The 21,163-nt window shown below is 49.0% G+C and overlaps 1 protein-coding gene across 12 annotated transcripts in view; it reads left to right on the top strand.

The window, feature by feature from the left end:
* Positions 1–21,163, top strand: part of EPB41L1 (erythrocyte membrane protein band 4.1 like 1) — a 78,516-nt gene that overhangs the window by 3,440 nt on the left and 53,913 nt on the right. For all 12 annotated transcript variants that reach the window (XM_030914852.1, XM_030914853.1, XM_030914857.1 and 9 more), the window contains exons 2-5: positions 15,997–16,187; positions 17,808–17,972; positions 20,184–20,288; positions 20,859–20,901. In XM_030914852.1, coding sequence (XP_030770712.1) covers positions 16,011–16,187; positions 17,808–17,972; positions 20,184–20,288; positions 20,859–20,901 — 490 coding nt within the window. In that variant the 5' untranslated portion in view covers positions 15,997–16,010. The remainder of the gene's footprint in view (positions 1–15,996; positions 16,188–17,807; positions 17,973–20,183; positions 20,289–20,858; positions 20,902–21,163) is intronic.

A 21,163-nucleotide genomic window follows, 5' to 3' on the forward strand; every position in this document is an offset into this window, starting at 1 on the left:
CCTTCTGCTTTCTGGCCAGCATCCCCCAGAAGTGGGGAAACACCAGACTCCCTGCTCCCATTGGCTTTTAGGGAAGATGGGCTGGCCCTGGACACATCCTGAGGCCCCAGTGGGGACTGGGCTGAGGAGGCCCTGTGGGCAGGGAGCTGAACCTGGGTGGATGGGTGGGGGTGGAGCAAGCTGGCACTGCTTCCTTTGTGGGCTGGAGGCTTGTGGATCAGAATAGTAACAGCTAACATTTATTGAGCATTTATTACGTGCCAGGCCCAGTTTTAAGGGCTTCCATGTACAACTCACATTCTTCACAAAGCCCTGTGAGAGGTAGATGAGGTATAGGAGTTATTATTCTTCCCATTTTACAGATTGAGGGAGCTGTGGCTTAGACAGTTGTTCAAGGTCAAACAATTAGGTTGTGGGGGAGTCAGAATTCAAACCTAGGCAATATGGGTCAGAGCCATGTTCCTGAAGGCCATGCAAGGCAGCCTATAGTTTCTCAGAGGCCATACTCTGTTTTGTTCAAGGTGAAATAGTCACTCAGTCAGATGCATCCCTCTCCTCAAAGACCTCCCAGTCTAGCTGGGAGAGATGCAGACATGACACGCTAAAAGTAAAGAGTGTACTATTGCATAGGCTCAGCATGGATTCCTATTTTGGTGCTCAGGGAAGGCTTCAAGAAGACGGGGACCTTTGAGCTGGGCACTGAAGGCCAGGTCGGATTTCGATGGTTGAAGGGGGAAGGGCACCCACTTCCCCAGGTCAGAGGGGAAGGAAATAGTAATGCCTTTGAAGAAGAGTGGGTGGTCTGGTGTGCGTGGAACAGATAGTGTGTGTGGCGGAGTGTGAGCTGGAAGGTGACTCAGAAAGTCAGCTTGTGTTTGGGTTTTTGATGGAGCTCTGGAATCCTCCAGACGTAGGCTCTAGTCACAGCACTGCATTGTTTTAGCCATGTGGCCTTGGGCACATCACTCAGCTGGCCCGAACCTCAGTTTCCTCATTTGTAAAATGTAGATAAACATGCTTGTCTCATAGGGACCATGTTGTGGTTGTTACATAAAGCACCTAGTATAATGCTAACACATTGCAGGAACTCAGTAAACATTACTTCTCTCCCCCTTCTGTCTCTCTTAAATGTCAGGCCAAGGTGTTTCGACTTGACATGAGCCAGGATGCTCTAGGAACCTTTGCAGGATTTTAGTCTGCTGAGGAGCATGACAGAACTGTGTTTTGGGAAGGTCCCTTTGGCAACCGTATGATCCCCAGGAGAGGACGTGACCTCATAGGAGAAACCTTAACTATGGGGACTCGGAGGGCTGGGGAGGGAGCAAGATTGACACTCACTAAGGTGTCCCTCCGGTAGTGGGTGGCTCGCCAGGTTGGAGAAGGAGGAGCTTGGAGTGGGTAAGGCCACAGGGTCAGGAATTCCGTTTGAGGCCTGGTGAGTTTGAGAAGGGCTGGTCTCCCTTTAGTCATTTGGAAGATTGGACAGCATCTTTTTTGCGCCTCTGGCTTGTTTTTCCTTTGAATTATTTCTTTTGAATAAATCCCCATCAGAGCTTCCTCTATAATAGCAGTAAATTGGGACTAAGTGTCCAACAATAGGAAGATGATTGGGTAAGCTTTGGAACATCCACTGGATAAAATAATATGCAGTGGTGAACACCCACAGAAAAACTGCTTGCAGTGGATGGAGCTGTGCAATTGCAAAGCTCTTTTGCATCTTTGATTATTTTGTGCTTATGACTGCCCTGCGACAGAAGTGGGGCCGGGGCTAGATCCTTTCTGTGTTTGAAGAGAATGATGCTAGACTCCAGTCTCCTTGAAGGCAGAGTTCACATTTTATTCATTGTTTCGTCACAGCGTGTTGCTCAGTGGTTTGCAAATACTTGTCCAATGAAAGAATGAGTGAACTAATCAAGAGGGGAAGTGACTTGATCAAGGTCACTCAAGTTGAAAGACATAGTGCCTGCCATATTCTTGCTATTCCCTGCTTGCCACATTCTTCTCACTCACCACTCACTGTCTTCGAGGGGAGTAGGACAGAGAGGTTCCCAGTGAGGACTTGGCACTTGCATAGAACAGGGCTTCAGTCTTCTTTCTGTTTTTACTAGCTGTGAAGCATTGGCAAGTTAATCTTTCAAAGCCCCAATTTACCCAGCTGTAATGTGGATAGTTCAAGTACCTGGTTTTAGGGTTGTCATCAAGATGAAATAAATTAAGGCATGTAAAAATCTTGGCATGGTAACTAGCACATAGTGAAGTATCCATGAACGTTAGTGGAGATGATGATGATGTCATGATGTGATGTCATTCATGGTCTGATACAATTAATGTTAAATAGGAAAGAAGACTCTTAAGATTATCAGTATTCATATTACAGTGGTATAAAATTAGGTGTGAACGTAGATACGGATTGGAAGAAAACAGGCAGAAAATGGAGTTCCAGCAAGCATATGGGAAGTAAATAAAACAGAAAAACAAATATTTCTTTACTATTTATTTTTCTTTAGTTTTAATTACAAAAACAATTTGTGAAAAATCTAATAATTCAGAAGTGTAGACCGGGCACGATTATAGGTTCACACCTATAATCCCAGCACTCTGGGAGGCTGAGGTGGGTGGATCACCAGAGGTCAGGAGTTCGAGACCAGCCTGGCCAACACAGTGAAACCCCGTTTCTACTAAAAATACAAAAAATTAGCCAGGCATGGTGGCTGGCACCTGTAATCCCAGCTACTCAGGAGGCTGAGGCAAGAGAATCTCTTGAACCCGGAAGGTGGAGGTTGCGGTGCAGTGAGCTGAGATTGCGCCATTGCACTCCAGCTTGAGTGACAGAGCGAGACTCCGTCACAAAAAAAAAAAAAAAAAAAGTGTATTCTCCCCGTAGATTCCCAAACAAATCCTACTCTTCAGTCATAGCTAATAACAGCATGTTGTGTATCCTTCCAGGATATTTTCTATACCAACATAAACATACAAACCAGAATGGGATCATACATTGCATTATTGTTTTACAACTTGCATTTTTCATGTAACTACACATTGACATCTTTTCATGTCAGTAGATATAAAATCTATCTCAAAAATTTTTGCAATACGTATGTTATACTTTCATAATTAAGTTTTAATGGATAAACCCTAGCTAATTTGGCCAGCCCCCCTGTTGATTGACATTTGAAGTTGTTTCCAATTTTATAGTATTCTAAGTAACACTAACTGAATTCTAACAGTGTTTAGACAATGAAAATCAAGTGAGAGAAAGAGTCAGAAACCATGAGACCGTGATAGTTGCTCTCAAAGGTCTGCTGCTTCTCCCTTCTCCTGTTCCCTCCTCTCCTCACTGGAACCTGAGGGGACTGGTCTTGGAGGAGGCCATCTCTCTGTCACCCTTAAAAGGTGGTGATGTCACAGGGAGACCCCTTCTTTCACCCACCCAGTATGGAGCTCTCCTAGGAAATGTTCAAATTCTTTTAGGATGCTATAAGCTGCTGCTTGGACTATGCTGCTGCCCACACCCAGACTGTCCTTGGACAAGCTTTTTACCTTCTCTGTACCTCAGTTTGTCCATCTGTCTGGTGGTGATCTGAGCCTTTGCTGCCACTGAGTATCTGCTATATGTCAAATACTGTGCTAGAGCAAGCTTCATGTGCTTTATCTATTTTTTCTTTTCTTTCTTTTACTATTATTATTATTGTTTATTTATTTATTTATTTATTATTTTTTTTAGATGGAATCTCACTCTGTTGCCCAGGCTGGAGTACAATGGCAGGATCTCAGCTCACTGCAACCTCCACCTCCCTGGTTCAAGCAATTCTCCTGCCTCGGCCTCCCAAGTAGCTGGGATTACAGGCACGTGCCACCTGTCTGGCTAATTTTTGTATTTTTAGTAGAGACAGGGTTTCACTGTGTTGGCCAGGCTGGTCTCGAACTGCTGACCTCAGGTGATCTGCCTGCCTCAGACTCCCAAAGTGCTGGGATTACAGGCGTGAACCACCACGCCCGGCCATTATTCTTGTTTTTTTAAAGCGTGACAGCGTCTCACTCTGTCACCCAGGCTGGAGTGCAGTGGCATAGTCACAGCTCACTGTGACCTCAAACTCCCAGGTTCTAGTGATCCTCCTGCCTCAGCCTCTTGAGTAGCTGGGACTACAGGTGCACCCCACCTGGCTAATTTGGGGGGGGCGCATGGTAAAGACAGTGTCTCGCTGTGTTGCCCAGACTGCTCTCAAACTCCTGGGCTCAAGCAATCCTCCCACCTTGGCCTTCCAAAGTGCTGAGATTACAGGCCACCACACCCTGCCTATCTCGTTTAATTCTCACTATATACCTTGGAGGTGCAGGAGATAGTCTTTTCAATAGAGGTTAAGTAACCTGCCCGAGGTCACCAAGCCTGTGGCATCAGGATTCCAGCTCTGGCTCCTAAGCCCATGTCCGTAACTACTGTTTCCTGACCACTCTGAACAATGACTAATTGGTGAGGTCCAAGCGAAATGGTTATAAAAAGATCCTTTAAATTGTAAAGTGCCCTGCATGTGGGAGGGATTGATACTGCCGTTATTATTTCTACATCCAGAGGAACAGTAGCTTTGGTTGTATGGTCTACAGCAAGTTGGAGGTCGTGGGATGTAGCAGCATTGAGTGGGGAGAGCACTGGACTGTGAGCCAGCAAACTTGAGTCCTAGTCCTGGCTCTCCTTGGAACTGACTAGCCATGTGGCCTTGGCTGCTAAGCTGCCTGGGAAACAAGCTCACCTACTCCGTGTGGCCCTTATCCAGCTCAAATGAGATAAAGCCCAGAAGACAGCCAGCACGTTGCCCGGCTCTCAGAGGATACCCTGCTAGTGGGAGGTCTCGCTCTGCCTTCTGCATCATCATCAGGATGGGCCAGGTGGGATGCATTTCTCCGTTTTGATGCTGTTACTCTGCAGTTCTGTGCTGTCACGTGGTCCCCAGCTCACCACTGCACATCAGCCTGAGGCTCCCCGGTGGCCCGTGAAGCTTTTGGGCAAGAAGCCAAGGCTGATGGGTGGTGGCCTCTTCACATTGTTTGGTTTAAAGTGGTGTCTGTGGGTACTGCAAGCCTCTGACAAATTGCCATCTCCCCACTGCCATGTACAAACCCGAGCACCAGACAGCATGACTACAGACCCAGCTCTGTTTTTGATCCTTCTGGTCTGGCTGTGAAGGTGGCCTGAGGTCTCAGAGGCAGCTCTCTCAGCCTGTACCCTCCATCCTTTCATTCATGTCCATGTAGACATTATCACTCAAGAAAGTGAGTGTTCCATACTGGGGAAATCCCCTTGGGAAGTCACATCATCTCCAGCAAGTGAGAGAAATAATAAGCCCTGATAGGCACTCTTTCTTTTTTTTTTTTTTTTTCTTGTAATTCTTCTTTTTTCTTTTCTGACTCCGAAAGTAATACATGCTTATAGTAGAAAATGGAAAAACACAGACGAAAAGGCCCATATTTCCTTCTCCAAGGGAAGGCTATTATTAACATTTTAGTCTTTGGACTTAACTGGAGAGTATCTAATATTTTTGGAGCAAATATTTCTAATATTCTGGTACGTGTCTAGTGTTTTATAGGCATGATCTGATCTCATTTTCATAGTAAGCCTGTGAGGTATGCAAGATTATAATCATGACTTTACAGATGAACAAACTGAGGCACAAAGAGATTAAGGGACTTGCTTACGGTTCCATTGCCTTCCTTGACTTCTTAGCCTATTCTGCCTGTTCTCAGGCTCCCCTCATCCTAAATGAGCATCAGGTGGTGGATCAGTCTGATTCTGACAGGAAACAGAATTCCACTCAGATGCTTCCCCTGAGGAGATGTTAATAAAGGTGTGAGCAGGGTGAGGGGAACCCACATGGGATGCTGAGGCACCCACAAACTAACAGGGCGTTACCAGCTCTCGGCCTGAATAAGCAGGAGGGAGCGGTGTTACCTGAGTTCGGTGACCGGTAGAGGGGGGCAGGGAGCTGTCGCAGAGGGGCTCAGCCACTGCCAGGACCACAGAGAGAGAAATTGGGGAAGATACACCCAGGATCTTTCTCCTTCCACCTTCTGACTTCCTGCCAACGCCTTCTTCTTTATTTTTTCTTTAAGACAGAGTCTCTCTCTGTCATCCAGGCTGGAGTGCAGTAGTATCATCTCTGCTCACTGCAACCCCCACCTCCCAGGTCTGCCTCAGCCTCCCTGGTAGCTGGAACTACAGGCACCTGCCACCACACCCAGTTAATTTTTGTATTTTTGCTAGAGACAGGGTTTCACCTTGTTGGCCAGGCTGGTCTCAAACTCCTGACCCTAAGTCATTGCCCACCTTGGCCTCCCAAAGTGCTGGGATTACAGGCGTGAGCCACTGTGCCTGGCCCCTGCCAGTGCCTTCTATTGGCCAAATGGAACCAGAAGCCAGGAGACAAGGGAGCTCAAGGGACAGTCCAATGGGCCAGCTTCCTGCTTCTTCAAGCAGGCCATGGATCTGGGGGTGCAAATGGAGACTAACAACCCAGGCAGCGTGGTTGTAGGGAGATGGAAGAGACGTGTCCCCTGACTTCCCAGAAAGAAAGAGTTGTCTTAGTAACTGATTATTAAAAACATCATTCAAAACAAAAGACTTTTTTCTGCCTGGCAGTCTCTTGGTGTTTTGGTGTCTCCTCCCCTCCCCTGCCTCCCCATCTCCTCTCTCACCTGGTTCAGAATTCCCAAGAACACCTGGGCAATAGTCTTTGGTATCATCAGTGTGCAGGGTTTAGAAGAGACAGCTTTGCTTGCGCCATACATGTGGCTGTGTGTGTTCTCATGTTGTTTCACTGCTGTGCTTATGCATGCCACCATGCCTGGCCCAGGACATTATTAACTTTTGTATCTCAAAGTCCTTCCATTCTCTGTAATATCCTTGATCTCCATGGCCTTCCTCTGATGTGGAGGACAGGGTCTCTCATCCCCGTTTGACATATGAGGAAACTGATGCTCAGAAAGAGGAAGTGGCCAGGTGTGGTGGCTCACGCCTGTAATCCCAGCACTTTGGGAGGCCAAGGCGGGTGGATCACCTGAGGTCAGGAGTTCAAGACCAGCCTGGCCAACATGGTGAATCCCCATCTCTACTAAAAATACAAAAATTAGCTGGGTGTGTGGTGGCATGCACCTGTAATCTTAGCTACTTGGGAGGCTGAGGCAGGAGAATCGCTTGAACCAGGGAGGCAGAGGTTGCAGTGAGCCAAGACTGTGTCACTGTACTCTAGCCTCGGTGACAGAGTGAGATTCCATCTCAAAAAGGAAAAAAGAAAGAGGAAGTGACCTGCCCAAGGCTGATCAGGTCGGAAGTGGAAGCACTGAAGCAGCAATGGTCCTGATTCTGAGTTCAGCTCTTCCCAGTATGTTTCATTTTCAATCTTGGGAAGTCTTTCTTTAGCCAGCCCCAACCCTGGGAGAAGTCAGTACAGCTTGAGCCCCCTGAGGTTGCTGGAATGCCATATAGTGGGAAGAACTCTGGAATCAGAGATACCTGGCACAGCCTTATGACCTTGGACAAATCCATTTGCCTCTTTGAGCGTGTGCATCCTCATTAGTAAAATAATGAGAATAGTATCAGGACTTTGGATGGAAACATCAGGTGTTGAGATAAACTAAATCATCAGGAGAGGAGGGCTGGCTGGTAGCCACAAAGGCTCACAAGGTGAATGCAGCCCGGGTCTCTCTCCTCAGTTGGGTAGACTAGAGGTTGTCTCTTTGTGTTCTATCCATCAGTCATCCATGTGTTCAACCATTTATCCATCTACCCCTCCATCTGATGCCAGATCTGCTGAATGTGAATTCTGGCACTGCCGTTTACTAGCTGTGTGACCTGGGGCAAGTTCCTTAACTTCTCTGCTTCGGTTTCTTCTTTTGTAAAATAGGGATAATAAGAGTACTTATTACTCATTATAGGTTATTGTGAAGATGAAGTGAGTTCATTGATGTAAAGTACTCAGATTAGTGCCTAGCAAATAGCAGACTACAAATGATAACGTTGTTGTTATTTATCAGGAACTGCGCTGAGCCCTGGGAACAATGGCTAATGAGACAAAATTCTTATCTTTATGGAGTTTATTTTAAAGGAGGGATAAAAACAAATAAGTAAATCAATCAATGATAGAAGATCAGTTTGTGATAATTACTTTGAAAACCAACCACCCAGCTGGGCGTGGTGGCTCATGCCTGTAATCCTAGCACTTTGGGAGGCCAAGGCAAGCGGATTGGCTGAGCTCAGGAATTCGAGACCATCCTGGTCAACACAGTGAAACCCAATCTCTACTAAAATACAAAATAATTAGCTGGGCAAGGCTGTGTGCGCCTGTAATCCTAGCTACTGGGGAGGCTGAGGCAGGAGAATTGCTTGAACCTGGGAGTCAGAGGTTGCAGTGAGCCGAGATCATGCCACTGCACTCCAGTCTGGACAAGAGAACGAGACTGTCTCCAAAAAAAAAGAAAAAGAGAAAGAAAACCAACCACCCAACCCAGCATGCTTGCTTAATGAATTTGAAGTTTCTGTTTGGGGTGATAAGAATTTTTGGAAATAGATAGTGGTGATTTTTGTACAACATTGTGAATGTAATTAATGCCTCTGAATTGTTACGCTTAACAATGGTTAAAATGGCAAAATGAAACAAAAACAAAACAATCTAGCATGCTGTAACCAAAAAAATAGGGGAAAGGACCTAAATAAATTAGACAGGGTGGTCAAGGGGCACACAGATTCACAATCTGAAGGTGGGAGCTGCCAAGCTGTCCATGCAGAGGGAATATTACAATCATTAAGGACAAAGCCCCAAAGCCTGGCACAGTCGAAGAACAGACAGAAAGCCAATGTGACAGGCTCATGGTGATGGTGGCGGTGTGGGGAGGCAGTAGGGGACCAGTAGTGGTGGGAGCTGATGCTGAAAAGATGGGCAACAGTCATATACAGAGGTCTGTAGCTTTGATAAGGAGTTTGTGTTTTATTTTAATGGGAGGCCCTTGGGGGTTTTAAAGAGGGCATCTGGCTGGGCGCAGTGGGTCACGCCTGTAATCCCAGCATTTTGGGAAGCCGAGGCGGGCCTGAGCTCAGGAGTTCGAGACCACCCTGGGCAACATGGTGAAACCCCATCTCTACTAAAAATACAAAAATTAGCTGGGCGTGGTGGCAGGTGCCTATAGTCCCAGCTTCACAGGAGGCTGAGGCAGGAGATTTGCTTGAATCCAGGAGGTGGAGGTTACAGTGAGCTGAAATCATGCCACTGCATTCCAGCCTGGGCCACAGAGTGAGACACCATCTCTAAAAATAATAATAATAACAATAATAATAAATAAAAAAAGAGGATGTCCACTGAGAGTTTTGGAAAGATTCTTATGGCTGCTTTGTGGATAATAAACTCTAGGAGGGCCCGAGTGGTCACAGGGAGACTATGGAGCAGGCTGGGGCAGCTCTCCTGGAACAAGCTGATAGTGGCTTAGATTTAGGCAGTTGCAATGGTGATGGAGAAAAAGAGCAAATCCAAGTTACTGGACTCAGAGATGCTGACTCATGCTAACCCTGGTTAGAGGGCCTGATGTATAAACCAGATACCAGTTGATTCATTTTTAAGGAGTGGTTTCACTGCCAGGCTGAGTGGATATTGCCTCATCTGGGCTAGGACACCCTCTCCCTGCAGGCCACCCGGATAAAGATCCACAGCTGAGAAGGCTGCTGAGTGCCCCTGGAAGGTGAGCTAGAGGAGCCAGAGGGTGGTTAGGATGTTGAAGAGCGTCAGATGCTGACAGTCTGCTGTGCCAGCCCCAGCCCAGGCAAGCATCCCTGGCCTCACTGGGTTCTTTTCCCCCAGACAGAGCAAGTACGGGCACTGTCAGCATTTATTTCTCTGGCTGACCTTTCTCTTTTCTAATCCTGTGCATTAGGCCTTTCATATGTTAGTGTCATCAGTCTGGTCCTGCTGGCTGTCTCTTAGAAACATCTCTTTCTCCATGTCTCCATTTGTTGTGGGTGGACACTTCTGAACTCCCGTTCTCAGGCCCCTCTTCACTGCAGCTTCCCATTACTGCTGGTAATTATAGACCCTACGTCTCAGGCTTGTTTTATTGGGTGTATACCATGCTAAGTGCTTTTTTTTTTTTTTTTTTTAGATGGAGTCTTGCTCTGTTGCCAGGCTGGAGCAGTGGTGCGATCTCGGCTCACTGCAACCTCTGACTCCCTGGTTCAAGCCATTCTCCTGCCTCAGCCTCCCAAGTAGCTGGGGCTACAGACACATGCCACCACACCCAGCTAATTTTTGTATTTTTGGTAGAGACAGGGTTTCACCATGTTGGCCAGGATGGTCTCCATCTCCTGACCTTGTGATCTGCCTGCCTCGTCCTCCCAAAGTGCTGGGATTACAGGCGTGAGCCACCACACCTGGCCGCTAAGAGCTTTCTCTGTGTTATTTTCCTAAATCTCCTTCACCATCCTGAGAGGGAGGGAGGAGTATCTCAGTTTTATAAAACAGGCAACTCAGAGCCAGGCATGGTGGCTCATGCCTGTAATCCTAGCACTTTGGGAGACCAAGGCGAGTGGATCACAAGGTCAGGAGTTCGAGACCAGCCTGGCCAAGATGGTGAAACCCCGTCTCTACTAAAAATACAAAAATTAGCCGGCTGTGGGCACCTGTAATCCCAGTTACTAGGGAGGCTGAGGCAGGCGAAATCACTTGAACCCAGGAGGCGCAGGTTGCAGTAAGCTGAGATTGCTACACTCTAGCCTGGGTGACAGAGCAAGACTCTGTCTCAAAAAAACAAAACAAAAAAACAGTGGCAACTCAGGCTCAGAAAAGTGAAGTCACTTGTCCAAGGTCACAGAGTGAGCAGGCATTGGCACTAGGCTTTGGATCTGGGTGTGCCTGACTCCAAAGCCTGTGCTGTGAACCGCTGAGTCACAGGGCCACCTGCTCTACCTCCGTTCAAGAGGTCCATGAATGACCATGTGAAGTCTCTAGCCCTGGGCCTGGCTGGCAGCAGCGCTTAGTGATGGGAGCCCTGTCCTTCTCCTGCACGGAGATGCTTCGACTCTCGCAAGGCTGCCTGCACCCTCCCAGCCCCGTCACTCCTCCCAAGCTCCAACCAGTCCCTCCCTCCAGGCTGTTTGGTGCTCACCTTTATAGGCTTCTCACTCTGAAGTGCCAGAACGTCAAGGTCTCCTCTCCATCCCCTGCCAGCCCCCTTCTTTCCATCTCTGGACATTTGCCCACATGGTGACTCAGCTCAAATGCTCTCTCTGCATCTTCTGTCTAAATGGCTCCCTTGGCCGGGCACAATGGCTCAAGCCTGTAATCCCAGCACTTTGGGAGGCCGAGACGGGCGGATCACGAAGTCAGGAGATTGAGACCATCCTGGCTAACATGGTGAAACCCCGTCTCTACTAAAAAATACAAAAAACTAGCCGGGCGAGGTGGCGGTGCCTGTAGTCCCAGCTACTCGGGAGGCTAAGGCAGGAGAATGGTGTAAACCCGGGAGGCGAAGCTTGCAGTGAGCTGAGATCCGGCCACTGCACTCCAGCCTGGGTGACAGAGCGAGACTCCGTCTCAAAATAGATAAATAAATAAATAAATAAATAAATAAATAAATAAATAGCTCCCTTTTTTCAACACCTAATTCCACCTTCACCCCCCACCTACCCTAGAAACTTCCTTTGGGAACTCCAGGCTACAGTCCAGATCACCAGGTCCCCAGACTCTGCTGAGAGGCTGAAACATAAATGGCAAATCTAAATCACCTCCTGCCTAAGTGTTTAGCAATTTCCTGGGTGAGCATCCTCCTCCCATGTTGCAGCCAGCTCCTCGGGAACCAGCACGTGCTTCCCTCTAGGGGCCACTACGGTGCCTGGCCCGGCCTAGCCGCACAGCAAGCTCCATCAGTCTGTGCTCACCTGGACCTGGGCAGAACCGTGCCTACGTGGCAGGCTATGTCAGAAGTCAGGGCCAGGCCCTCGGCTCCCTTTCCGTGGCCTAGTGAGAGAACCATGCTCTTATCCTTGGATATGTGAAATAAAGATTTCATCATATATTTTTTTAAAAGATGTTATTTTTGATTTATAAATTTTTAAAAGATTTAAACAGATTTTATCTCCTTCTCATACTGCCATACCAAGCCATGTGCATCAGAAAAATTTCTTTTTTGACCTCTAACTTAAACTCATTCAAGGAATCTCCAAGTATAGTAGCAAAACCAAAAACTACAGTTAAACAGAAGAAAAAATGACTGTCTTCCTGCCACCCAGAAATAACTATAGTTAATACTTTGCTGAATTTTCCATATCTGTGCATGTGTATTCATTAACATAGAGTTAATCTGTACAAACTGTTATGTATCATGCTTTTATACTCAAATCTTTTCCATGATTTTTTACATTTTTTTCTTTAACTCTCTAGAGTGAATGAGCCATCATTTCTCTCAGTAGCCCCTGGCCATGGAATGCAGAGGTGGCTCCTGCCACGTCCTTGGTGTTCAGCCTGACCCTGAGTACTTTCTCCTTTGCGGGGTTCTGTTGGGGTTTGCTTGAGGCAGCCAAGTACAGTGGAGAGAAGGCAGACCTAGAGTTAGGATCTGGGGAGTCTGGAGGCTGGGGAGGGAGGAGAGTGGGCGGAGGAACCAGGGAAATCTGGTTTCTGAGGAAATGACTGTCAGTCGTCCTTTTTGCTCACGGAGTCTCACCTGTAAAGGAAGAGGAGTAGATTGAATTATCTCAAAAATTATCTCAAAAGGCATCCAGCTCCTCTCCTCTGTGGTTCTGGGAGTGCCGGGCATTTGCTGCCAGCGGGCTCTGCTGGAGACCCAGCCAGAGGAAGACTGGGATATTTATTTAAGGTTGCTTTCCTGGCTATTTCTTTTTTTTTTTTTTTTGAGGCGGAGTCTCGCTCTGTCGCCCGAACTGGAGTGCAGTGGCCGGATCTCAGCTCACTGCAAGCTCCGCCTCCCGGGTTTACGCCATTCTCCTGCCTCAGCCTCCCGAGTGGCTGGGACTACAGGCGCCCGCCACCTCGCCCGGCTAGTTTTTGTATTTTTAGTAGAGACGGGGTTTCACCGTGTTAGCCAGGATGGTCTCGATCTCCTGACCTCGTGATCCGCCCGTCTCGGCCTCCCAGAGTGCTGGGATTACAGGCTTGCTTTCCTGGCTATTTCAAGAAACCTCAGACCCAGGAAAAGTTCCGAGAGTATGAACTGAAATCAGATTGAGGCCATTGGAGAGGGAGGAGTGGAAGTGTCTCTTCCACTGCCCGGGCCCACAAGGGGTCATGTGGATTCTGCATCTCACAGCAGAAAACACACAGATGAGTCTGTGGTTTCTTTTTTTTCTTCTTTTTTTCTTTTTAAGCAAAATTAAGCAGGCAGTTATTTTAAGAGTTCTTGCCTATAGGCCTTATCTGGCATTATGACCAGTATCCTTAAGTGCAGGCTCAGAAAAGATCCTGAGCCTGGCGCACAGGTATCATGTGGACCCTTCCAAGGCTGTGGGCTCCCCTAGAGCAGCTGTCATTGCTTTGTATCCTGGCCTGGAGTCAGCACTCATTGTCCTGTAAGTGACAGAGAGCCTTTATTTAACTGTGGCTTTAAGTTATACCCATAAAGCACAGAGTAGTGGCTTGAGTGGAAAGCATTTCTGTGTGGGGAGGAGGTGATGGGGACCCAGGCCTTCCCTTCCTCCTCATCTTCCTTCTTAATAGTAGCATCAGTAACAACAAAACCTCTCATTTGTACTACACGCCTCCACATACAAAGCCTTTCCCCCGTTATCCACTCTGTGGGGGACTGAGGATGTTCAGGGTCCCAGAGCTCTCCTGTGCCTGAGTGGGGTGCTCAGGGTCCCTGGCTTTCTGTCCAGTGCTCTTGGCTTTAGGCTAGGCTGATGCTCACTGAGATGCCGGGAGAAAAACTGAAAAATGAAAAGGAAGTATGGAGCAGGGGACCTGGAGCACATGGCTAGCCCAGGGTGGATGCTGTGTCTGTCTGTCTATCTGTCTGTCTGTCTATCAGAGGCCTCCCACGATGGATGGTGCAGGGGAGAGGGCCTGCCAGGTCTAGCTTGAATCTCTCTCATGTAATATGATAGATTTAGAGGAAGGTCCTGGACTCAGGGGTGAGGGATCCTGCTCATTTCTCTATTTCCCTGATTTTAGCTTCAAAGCTTTTTTTTTGAGGATCTGTTGATTGGGGGCAGGAATGGTTGCATCTGATGCCCCTCCCCTCCCCTACATTTTAAAAAAGCCAACTCGTACGTTTAAAAAAGTACATCCGTATATTTTATTTATTTATTTATTTATTTATTTATTTATTTATTTATTTATTATTTTTGAGATGGAGTCTTGCTCTATCACCCAGGCTGGAGTGCAGTGGCTCACTGAAACCTCTGCCTCCTGGGTTCAAGCGATTCTCCTGCTTCAGCCTCCTGAGTAGCTGGGATTACAGGCATGCATCACCGCACCCAGCTAATTTTTGTATTTTTAGTAGAGATGAGGTTTCACCATGTTGGCCAGGCTGGTCTCGAACTCCTGACCTCAGGTGATTCGCCCGCCTTGGCTTCCCAAAGTGCTGGGATTACAGACATGAGCCACTGCTCCCAGCCTGCATATGTATATTTTAAAAGATAAAAGTAGTTCCAAAGCATATAAAGTGAAAAGTGAAGTTTTCTCTCTTATGTCACCCTGTTCCCAGGGATCTCTTTCATTTTCCTCTACCCACTTCTGCCTTACCAACCTCTCTTAACAATTTGGTGAGTATCCTTTCAGACCTTTTACTAAAGGCGTGCAAACACAAACATATGTTGTTGAGGTTACTGTTTTGTTTTTCTTTTTCTTTTTTTTTTTTGTTGGAGAAGGAGTCTCGCTCTGTTGCCCAGGCTGGAGTGCAGTGGTGCAATCTCAGCTCACTGCAACCTCTGCCTCCCAGGTTCAAGTGATTCTCCTGATTCAGCCTCCTGAGTAGCTGGGATTATAGACGTGCGCCACCACACCAGGCTACCTTTTGTATTTTTAGTGGAGATGAGGTTTCACCATGTTGGCCAGGTTATCTCGAACTGCCAACCTCAGGTGATCCGGCCTCCCAAAGTGCTGAGATTACAGACATGAGCCACTGCACCTGGCCTGTTTTGTTTTTCAAATATAAAAATGAGACCATGCCATTCTCTCTCTTTCTCTCTTTCTCTCTCTGTAACTTGCTTATTCCAGCAGAATAGCTGGGCAATGGGTCCTTGACTCTCTGAAATCTCCTCATTTACTGCTGAAAGGGGAAAATGACAAGAATCGTTTATCCCAGAGAGCATTTCTCTACGTTGCTCATATTTTGGATGAGTCCCAGAGAGGTGAAGTGACTGCCACATTTATGGCCGACCTGGGAACTGAGCCTATTCTTTTGACTTTTACATCGTCAAGGCTGCACGTTTTTTTTTTTTTTTTTTTTTTTCCCTAAGTTTCTTCCTGTCATTCTCTTTTTGGATCTATTCTGTGAAGTTAGCAGGGCAGGAATTATTGAAGCTTGGGGCATGAAGAGGTGTGTCCAGCTTCAGCACTGGAAGTGTCTGGAACCCAGGGCTCTTTTGGTTAAATTCTGTGAATCCAGCTTTGCTGAGGGGCTACCAAGCGCCAGGTGAGGTGGCTGGAGAGACAGCCCGGTTTGGGCCCTGCCTAGAGGCGGTCACTGGCGGCCTCATGTGCTCCTGGCAGAGCGGGGCTCCCTGGAAGGACTCATCGTTCCTACGAAAGGCCCAGAGATTAGAGTCCCTGAAGAGCTGCAGACACAGGGTGGGAGGGGTGCCTATGACCTCAGCCACTAACCCCTCACCTCCCATGACCCTCCCTCCTCCCCACTTCCTCTGTCTCTCCCTCCCTCCTCCCTTTGCCCTGTGACTCTTTGTCCGTTTGCCTCCATCTGTCTCTCTCTGCGTGTGGTTCCTGCCCCTCTCGCTGTTACACCATTGCTGTCCCTCCCTGTCACATGATCTCCTTCATGCCAATGCAGGCGTGCTGGTCACCATGACAACAGAGACAGGCCCCGACTCTGAGGTGAAGAAAGCTCAGGAGGAGGCCCCGCAGCAGCCCGAGGCCGCCGCCGCTGTGACCACTCCTGTGACCCCTGCAGGCCACGGCCACCCAGAGGCCAACTCCAATGAGAAGCATCCACCCCAGCAGGACACGCGGCCTGCTGAACAGGTGTGTGCACGAGAGCATGGGCATCCCTTTCCTGCCCAGACCGTCCTCCAGGTCCAGTTCTTAGGGCCCCAGTATTTTTTCAGGAGGGAGGAAAGAAGGAAACTAAGATTTATTAGTGACCCGTTACATGCCAAGCACTGTGCTGGGAGCATTGTAGTTATTTTCTTTTCTTTTTGAGGCAGGTCTCACTCTGTTGCCCAGGCTGGAGTGCAGCCTCAATCTCCCAGGCTCAAGCAGTCCTCCTGCCTCAGCCTCCTGAGTAGCAGGGACAACAGGTGTGCATCACACCTGGCTAATTGTTTTCACTTTCTCTTTTTTTTTGATTTGGAGTCTCGCCCTGTCACCCAGGCTGGAATGCAGTGGTGCCACTGCACTCTTGGTTCACTGCGACCTCTGCTGCCCAGGTTCAAGCAATTCTCCTGCCTCAGCCTCCTTAGTAACTGGGATTACAGACATGCACCACCACGCCTGGCTAATTTTTGTATTTTTAGTAGAGATAGGTTCTCACCATATTGGCCAGGCTGGTCTCAAACTCCTGAGCTCAGGTGATCCACCTGCCTCGGCCTCCCAAAGTGCTGGGATTACAGGTGTGATCCACTGCGCCTGGCCATAATTTTTTTTTTTTTTTTTTTTTTTTTTTAACTTTCAGTAGAGATGAGGTCTTGCTATGCTGCCTAGGCTGGTCTCGAACTCCTGGGCTCAAGTGATCCTCCCACCTTGGCCTCCCAAAGTGCTGGGATTACAGGTGTGAGTCACCACGCTTGGCCCATTGTGATCATTTTTAAATTTTATTCTCTCAAACTAAAGAGGGTAGCTACTAACTCCCCCATTTTACACTTGGGGAAACTGAGCACCAGCAAGATAAAGTGAGTTATCCAAAGTCACATTGCCATAAAGTAACAGAGGTGAAGTCAAATCTAGATCTGATTTTGAAGCCTGAGTTCTTTCCATTTATTTTCCTACCCCTGAACCTGTCTGTTCTAGCTTGGCTAGCCCCATGTTCTAGCTTGGCTAGCCCCATGTTCTAGCTTGGCCAGCCCCTAAAGCTACAACAGATTCACCTCATCATCTAATTAACACCTTCCTTAATTCACGACAGGCCTGGAGGGGGCAGGGACTTGGCCAAGATCACCGAGGGCATCAGCAGTGGAGTTAGGGCCCGGGGCAGGGGGCGGGGCAGAGGCGGGTCTCTGGCCTTTCTCCTCTCCTTTAACTCAGTCCACAGCTCCCAGACTCCTGCTAGATCCAGTGACAGACAAAAAGAAGGAGACCAGATGGATGCTATGCTGAGTCACGCGCTGCTCTAGAGAGACAGGGCAGCTCTGGCCACTGGCTTTGGTTTCATGGGACGCTTCTGCCTCAGAGGATGCCTATGGCAGCAGTAGCCTGCCGGGAAGATGGGGACCCCTCACACGAGGCCACCCATTGTGCATGGAAGCCCTGGCTCTCCTTCTGCACACACCAGCCGTAGACCCTAGTTGCCCTGTGGGTCTCAGACGGCAGCGACTCTCATTCTGGGGTTTGTCTTGGCCCCAGATGCCTCCATATTGCTTCTTCCTTATATGAAAGGCCATGGCTTAAAACTCACTGAGCAAACTGTTACCTTGCTTGGTCTTGCAGAGCCTAGACATGGAGGAGAAGGACTACAGTGAGGCCGATGGCCTGTCGGAGAGGACCACGCCCAGCAAGGCCCAGAAGTCACCCCAGAAGATTGCCAAGAAATACAAGAGTGCCATCTGCCGGGTCACTCTGCTTGATGCCTCGGAGTATGAGTGTGAGGTGGAGGTAGGGGAGCACTGAGTGCCATATGTCCTGTCCCCGGTTGGCCAGCCTCAGGTCCAGGGCAGGCTCCTGTGTGTACCCAGCCTGGGCCAAACCAGAGGAGTCCTGGACCGGCCACAGCGTCCAGAGAGATGACCTGGCTCAGCGCTCCTTTGTACAGATGGTGGCACCAAAGCCTGGAGAGAGTGGTTATGGTTGCAAATAGAATTAGACGAGGTACAGGGCTGGCACCACGGGAAGATTTTACAGGGTGACTATACCTTGGCAAGGATGCCACTATGTAAGGGCTGATCTACAAATAGTAGACCTGGGAACTGGGCTCCCCTATTCACCCAGGAGAGACTGACATTTAAATTAAATCATTTTTATATACTGGGTGGAGAGAGGGCTCCTCCTTTCCTAGTGAATATCCCTGTCCAGGGTACCATCTCAAGTCTCCAGGACAAACTAGTCACCTGAGGGTTCTATGGCAAGCCCATCACCCCATCACAGGGAGGCGGCTCACTGGGAGGATGTCACCCAGGCCGTGTAGAAACCCTGCCCCATGGTGGTGACTCAGCAGATGCCTCCATCTGGGGTTGGCCCTCCTGGCCTCACATTTAGGTCTCCTTTTCCTGTATAGGTTCTGACTCCTGCCCCAATTCTGAGCTCTCACTTGCCCCCTCTGTGAGCCCTTAGAGGTTCTACCCCTGCCTAGGCAGCATTACTGGCCCTTCTCCGCATGTGTCAAAGAGCTCAGAGGGTGTCCTTGCTACTAAGATTTATAGGAGCTGCCCCCTTTTCTCCCCCATGCCCTGGTTTTAGGGATGTGACTTACTCCTGAGTCCTGGGAGGCTGAGTCCCTCTTCTCTACAGGGTTTTGTTTTGTTTTTATGTGTATGTATTTTTTCTTTTTTCTTTTTTTTTTCTTTTTTTGTTGAGACAGAGTCTTGCTCTGTTGCCCAGGCTGGAGTGCAGTGATGCAGTCTCGGCTCACTGCGACCTCCACCTCCCAGATTCAAGCAGTTCTCCTGCTTCAGCCTCCTGAATAGCTGGGATTACAGGTGCCCACCACCACACCCAGCTAATTTTTGTATTTTTAATAGAGACAGGGTTTCACCATGTTGCCCAGGCTGGTCTCAAACTCCTGGCCTCAAGTGGTCTGCCTGCCTTGGCCTCCCAAAGTGCTGGGATTACAGGCATGAGCCACTGCACCTGACTGTGTATGTATTTTGTCTATAGAAAGATTTCACCTTCCCTGCTCCTGGGACAAAGGAAAGGGCTATCTTCTATGTCCTCTCTCCTACCGTGATGGGCCCCAACATGCCATTTCTGCTTGTCCTAGAAGTGCATAAAGCGTTTGACTGAGGCCAGGTCCTCTCTCTCTGATGATCTCCAGGTTCAGGAATTCCTTGTCAGGCTTGGTCCTGAGGGCCCAGCCAGACCTTACAGGGGCCTCACTCCCTCTCTAGAATCCCTGCTTCTTTGGGTGGTGACTGCCTCCTGTTCCCCTGCCCTGTGATCCCCTTATTGGTGCTCATCTTTACCCCTGTGGGTTTGGAGTGCACCCAGTCAGGTTCTTGGCTTCGTCATTTTGAATGGTGTTTCAGAGAGGCCCAAGCCTAGTTCTACAGGAGTGGGAGGAACCTATCCGGCCCTAACAATGGTTCTTCCAGCAGAAGCTGATGGAGGCCCCATGAGCCTCTGTGAAACCTCACTGGCTGTGGGGAAGGGAGTGGTGGGCTAGCCTGGGCTGCCCTGGATTTCACTCAGGGAAGGGAGGGTTACACTGTGACCCTGAGTCCCAACCCCTCCCCTTCACCCCCTGCCCGCTTCTGTCATATTCCAGGGGCTTCTTCTCTTCCTCTCACACCTAAAGCTTAGGACTTGGTTTTCTGCTCCTTCAGTCTAAGTTAGCCTCCTTCTCTTAATCACTAAAAAGGAAGGAGAAAGCCGTCACTTCCTATGCCTTCCACTTCAGCTTCTCCCCAAGCAACCTCAAGGTCCAGAAACCCCCACCAGAACTTGGAAGAAGGCCATCAAGGAGCTGGCCATTGTTGTTACCCCCTTAGGACTCAGAGGGCAGAGCCAGGTGGGTGGCAGGAGTGCTGCATTCCCGTCCAGATGCCAAAAGGCCCTTGGGGTTTTTGAGTTGTCCTGGTGGAGCCTAGGGTATCTCCCAGCCTCGCCCCGGGGTATACTTCAGCCTCACAGCTGTTCTGCTTCCCTCCTCAGAAACATGGCCGGGGTCAGGTGCTGTTTGACCTGGTCTGTGAACACCTCAACCTCCTAGAGAAGGACTACTTTGGCCTGACTTTCTGTGATGCCGACAGTCAGAAGGTACCTGGACTAGGGAGCAGGGTGGGACCTGCACTTCCGTTAGGCCCCTATAATCCTGGCCACCCCGCATGGCTTCCATTAGTGCTCAGATCACTAAGCATCTTCTGTTTGCATGTCCCCAAGGTTCAACCAGCCCTATCTACCCGCGGTTCCCTGTCTCAGCCATTTGTTGGTGACATACAGGTCAACCCCAGGTGGGAATTTGAAGAGCCCTGGTCTGGCTGCTAGAGTTGCTAGGGGAGCTTAGGAGCTCCCTGCCAGAGCCTCTCCCCCATCCTTGGGAGACTCTGAATTTCCTCCTTCCTGCCAGTCCCATTGCAGCTGTATCACCTGCTCACTGGAACTGCCTCAGGGCAGTGGCAGCTCCGGGACACTGGGTCCAAGCCTGGTAGTGAATCCTGGCCCCATTCCCCTCACCCCTTAGACCCAAGAAAAAGGGACCAGGAGGCTTAGCCAAGGAAGGGCGTTGCCCACAAGGGGCTGCTGACCGGCCATTTCAAGATATTTCTCCCAGCCAAGTCAGGTTCTTTCCTGCATATTCCCTCTGAAGATCTCTGTCTTTTCTTTCAGAACTGGCTGGACCCCTCCAAGGAGATCAAGAAGCAGATCCGGAGTGAGTGGCTTGCTGTGGTTGGGGAGGTGAATGGGTGAGGGGATTCCAGGCCATGAGAACCTCCCTTGTACTGCTCTCTCCTCCTTTAGAAAGTGCATTCAGGCTGGGCGCCGTGGTTCACGCCTGTAATCCCAGCGCTTTGGGAGGCTGAGGCGGGCAGATCACTTGAGGTGAGGAGTTTGAGACCATCCTGGCCAACATAGGAAAAGCCTGTCTCTACTAAAAAAAATACAAAAATTAGCTGGGCTTGGTGGCGAGTGCT

Source organism: Rhinopithecus roxellana, chromosome 13, assembly GCF_007565055.1.
Source record: "Rhinopithecus roxellana isolate Shanxi Qingling chromosome 13, ASM756505v1, whole genome shotgun sequence".
Classification (NCBI taxonomy): domain Eukaryota; kingdom Metazoa; phylum Chordata; class Mammalia; order Primates; family Cercopithecidae; genus Rhinopithecus; species Rhinopithecus roxellana.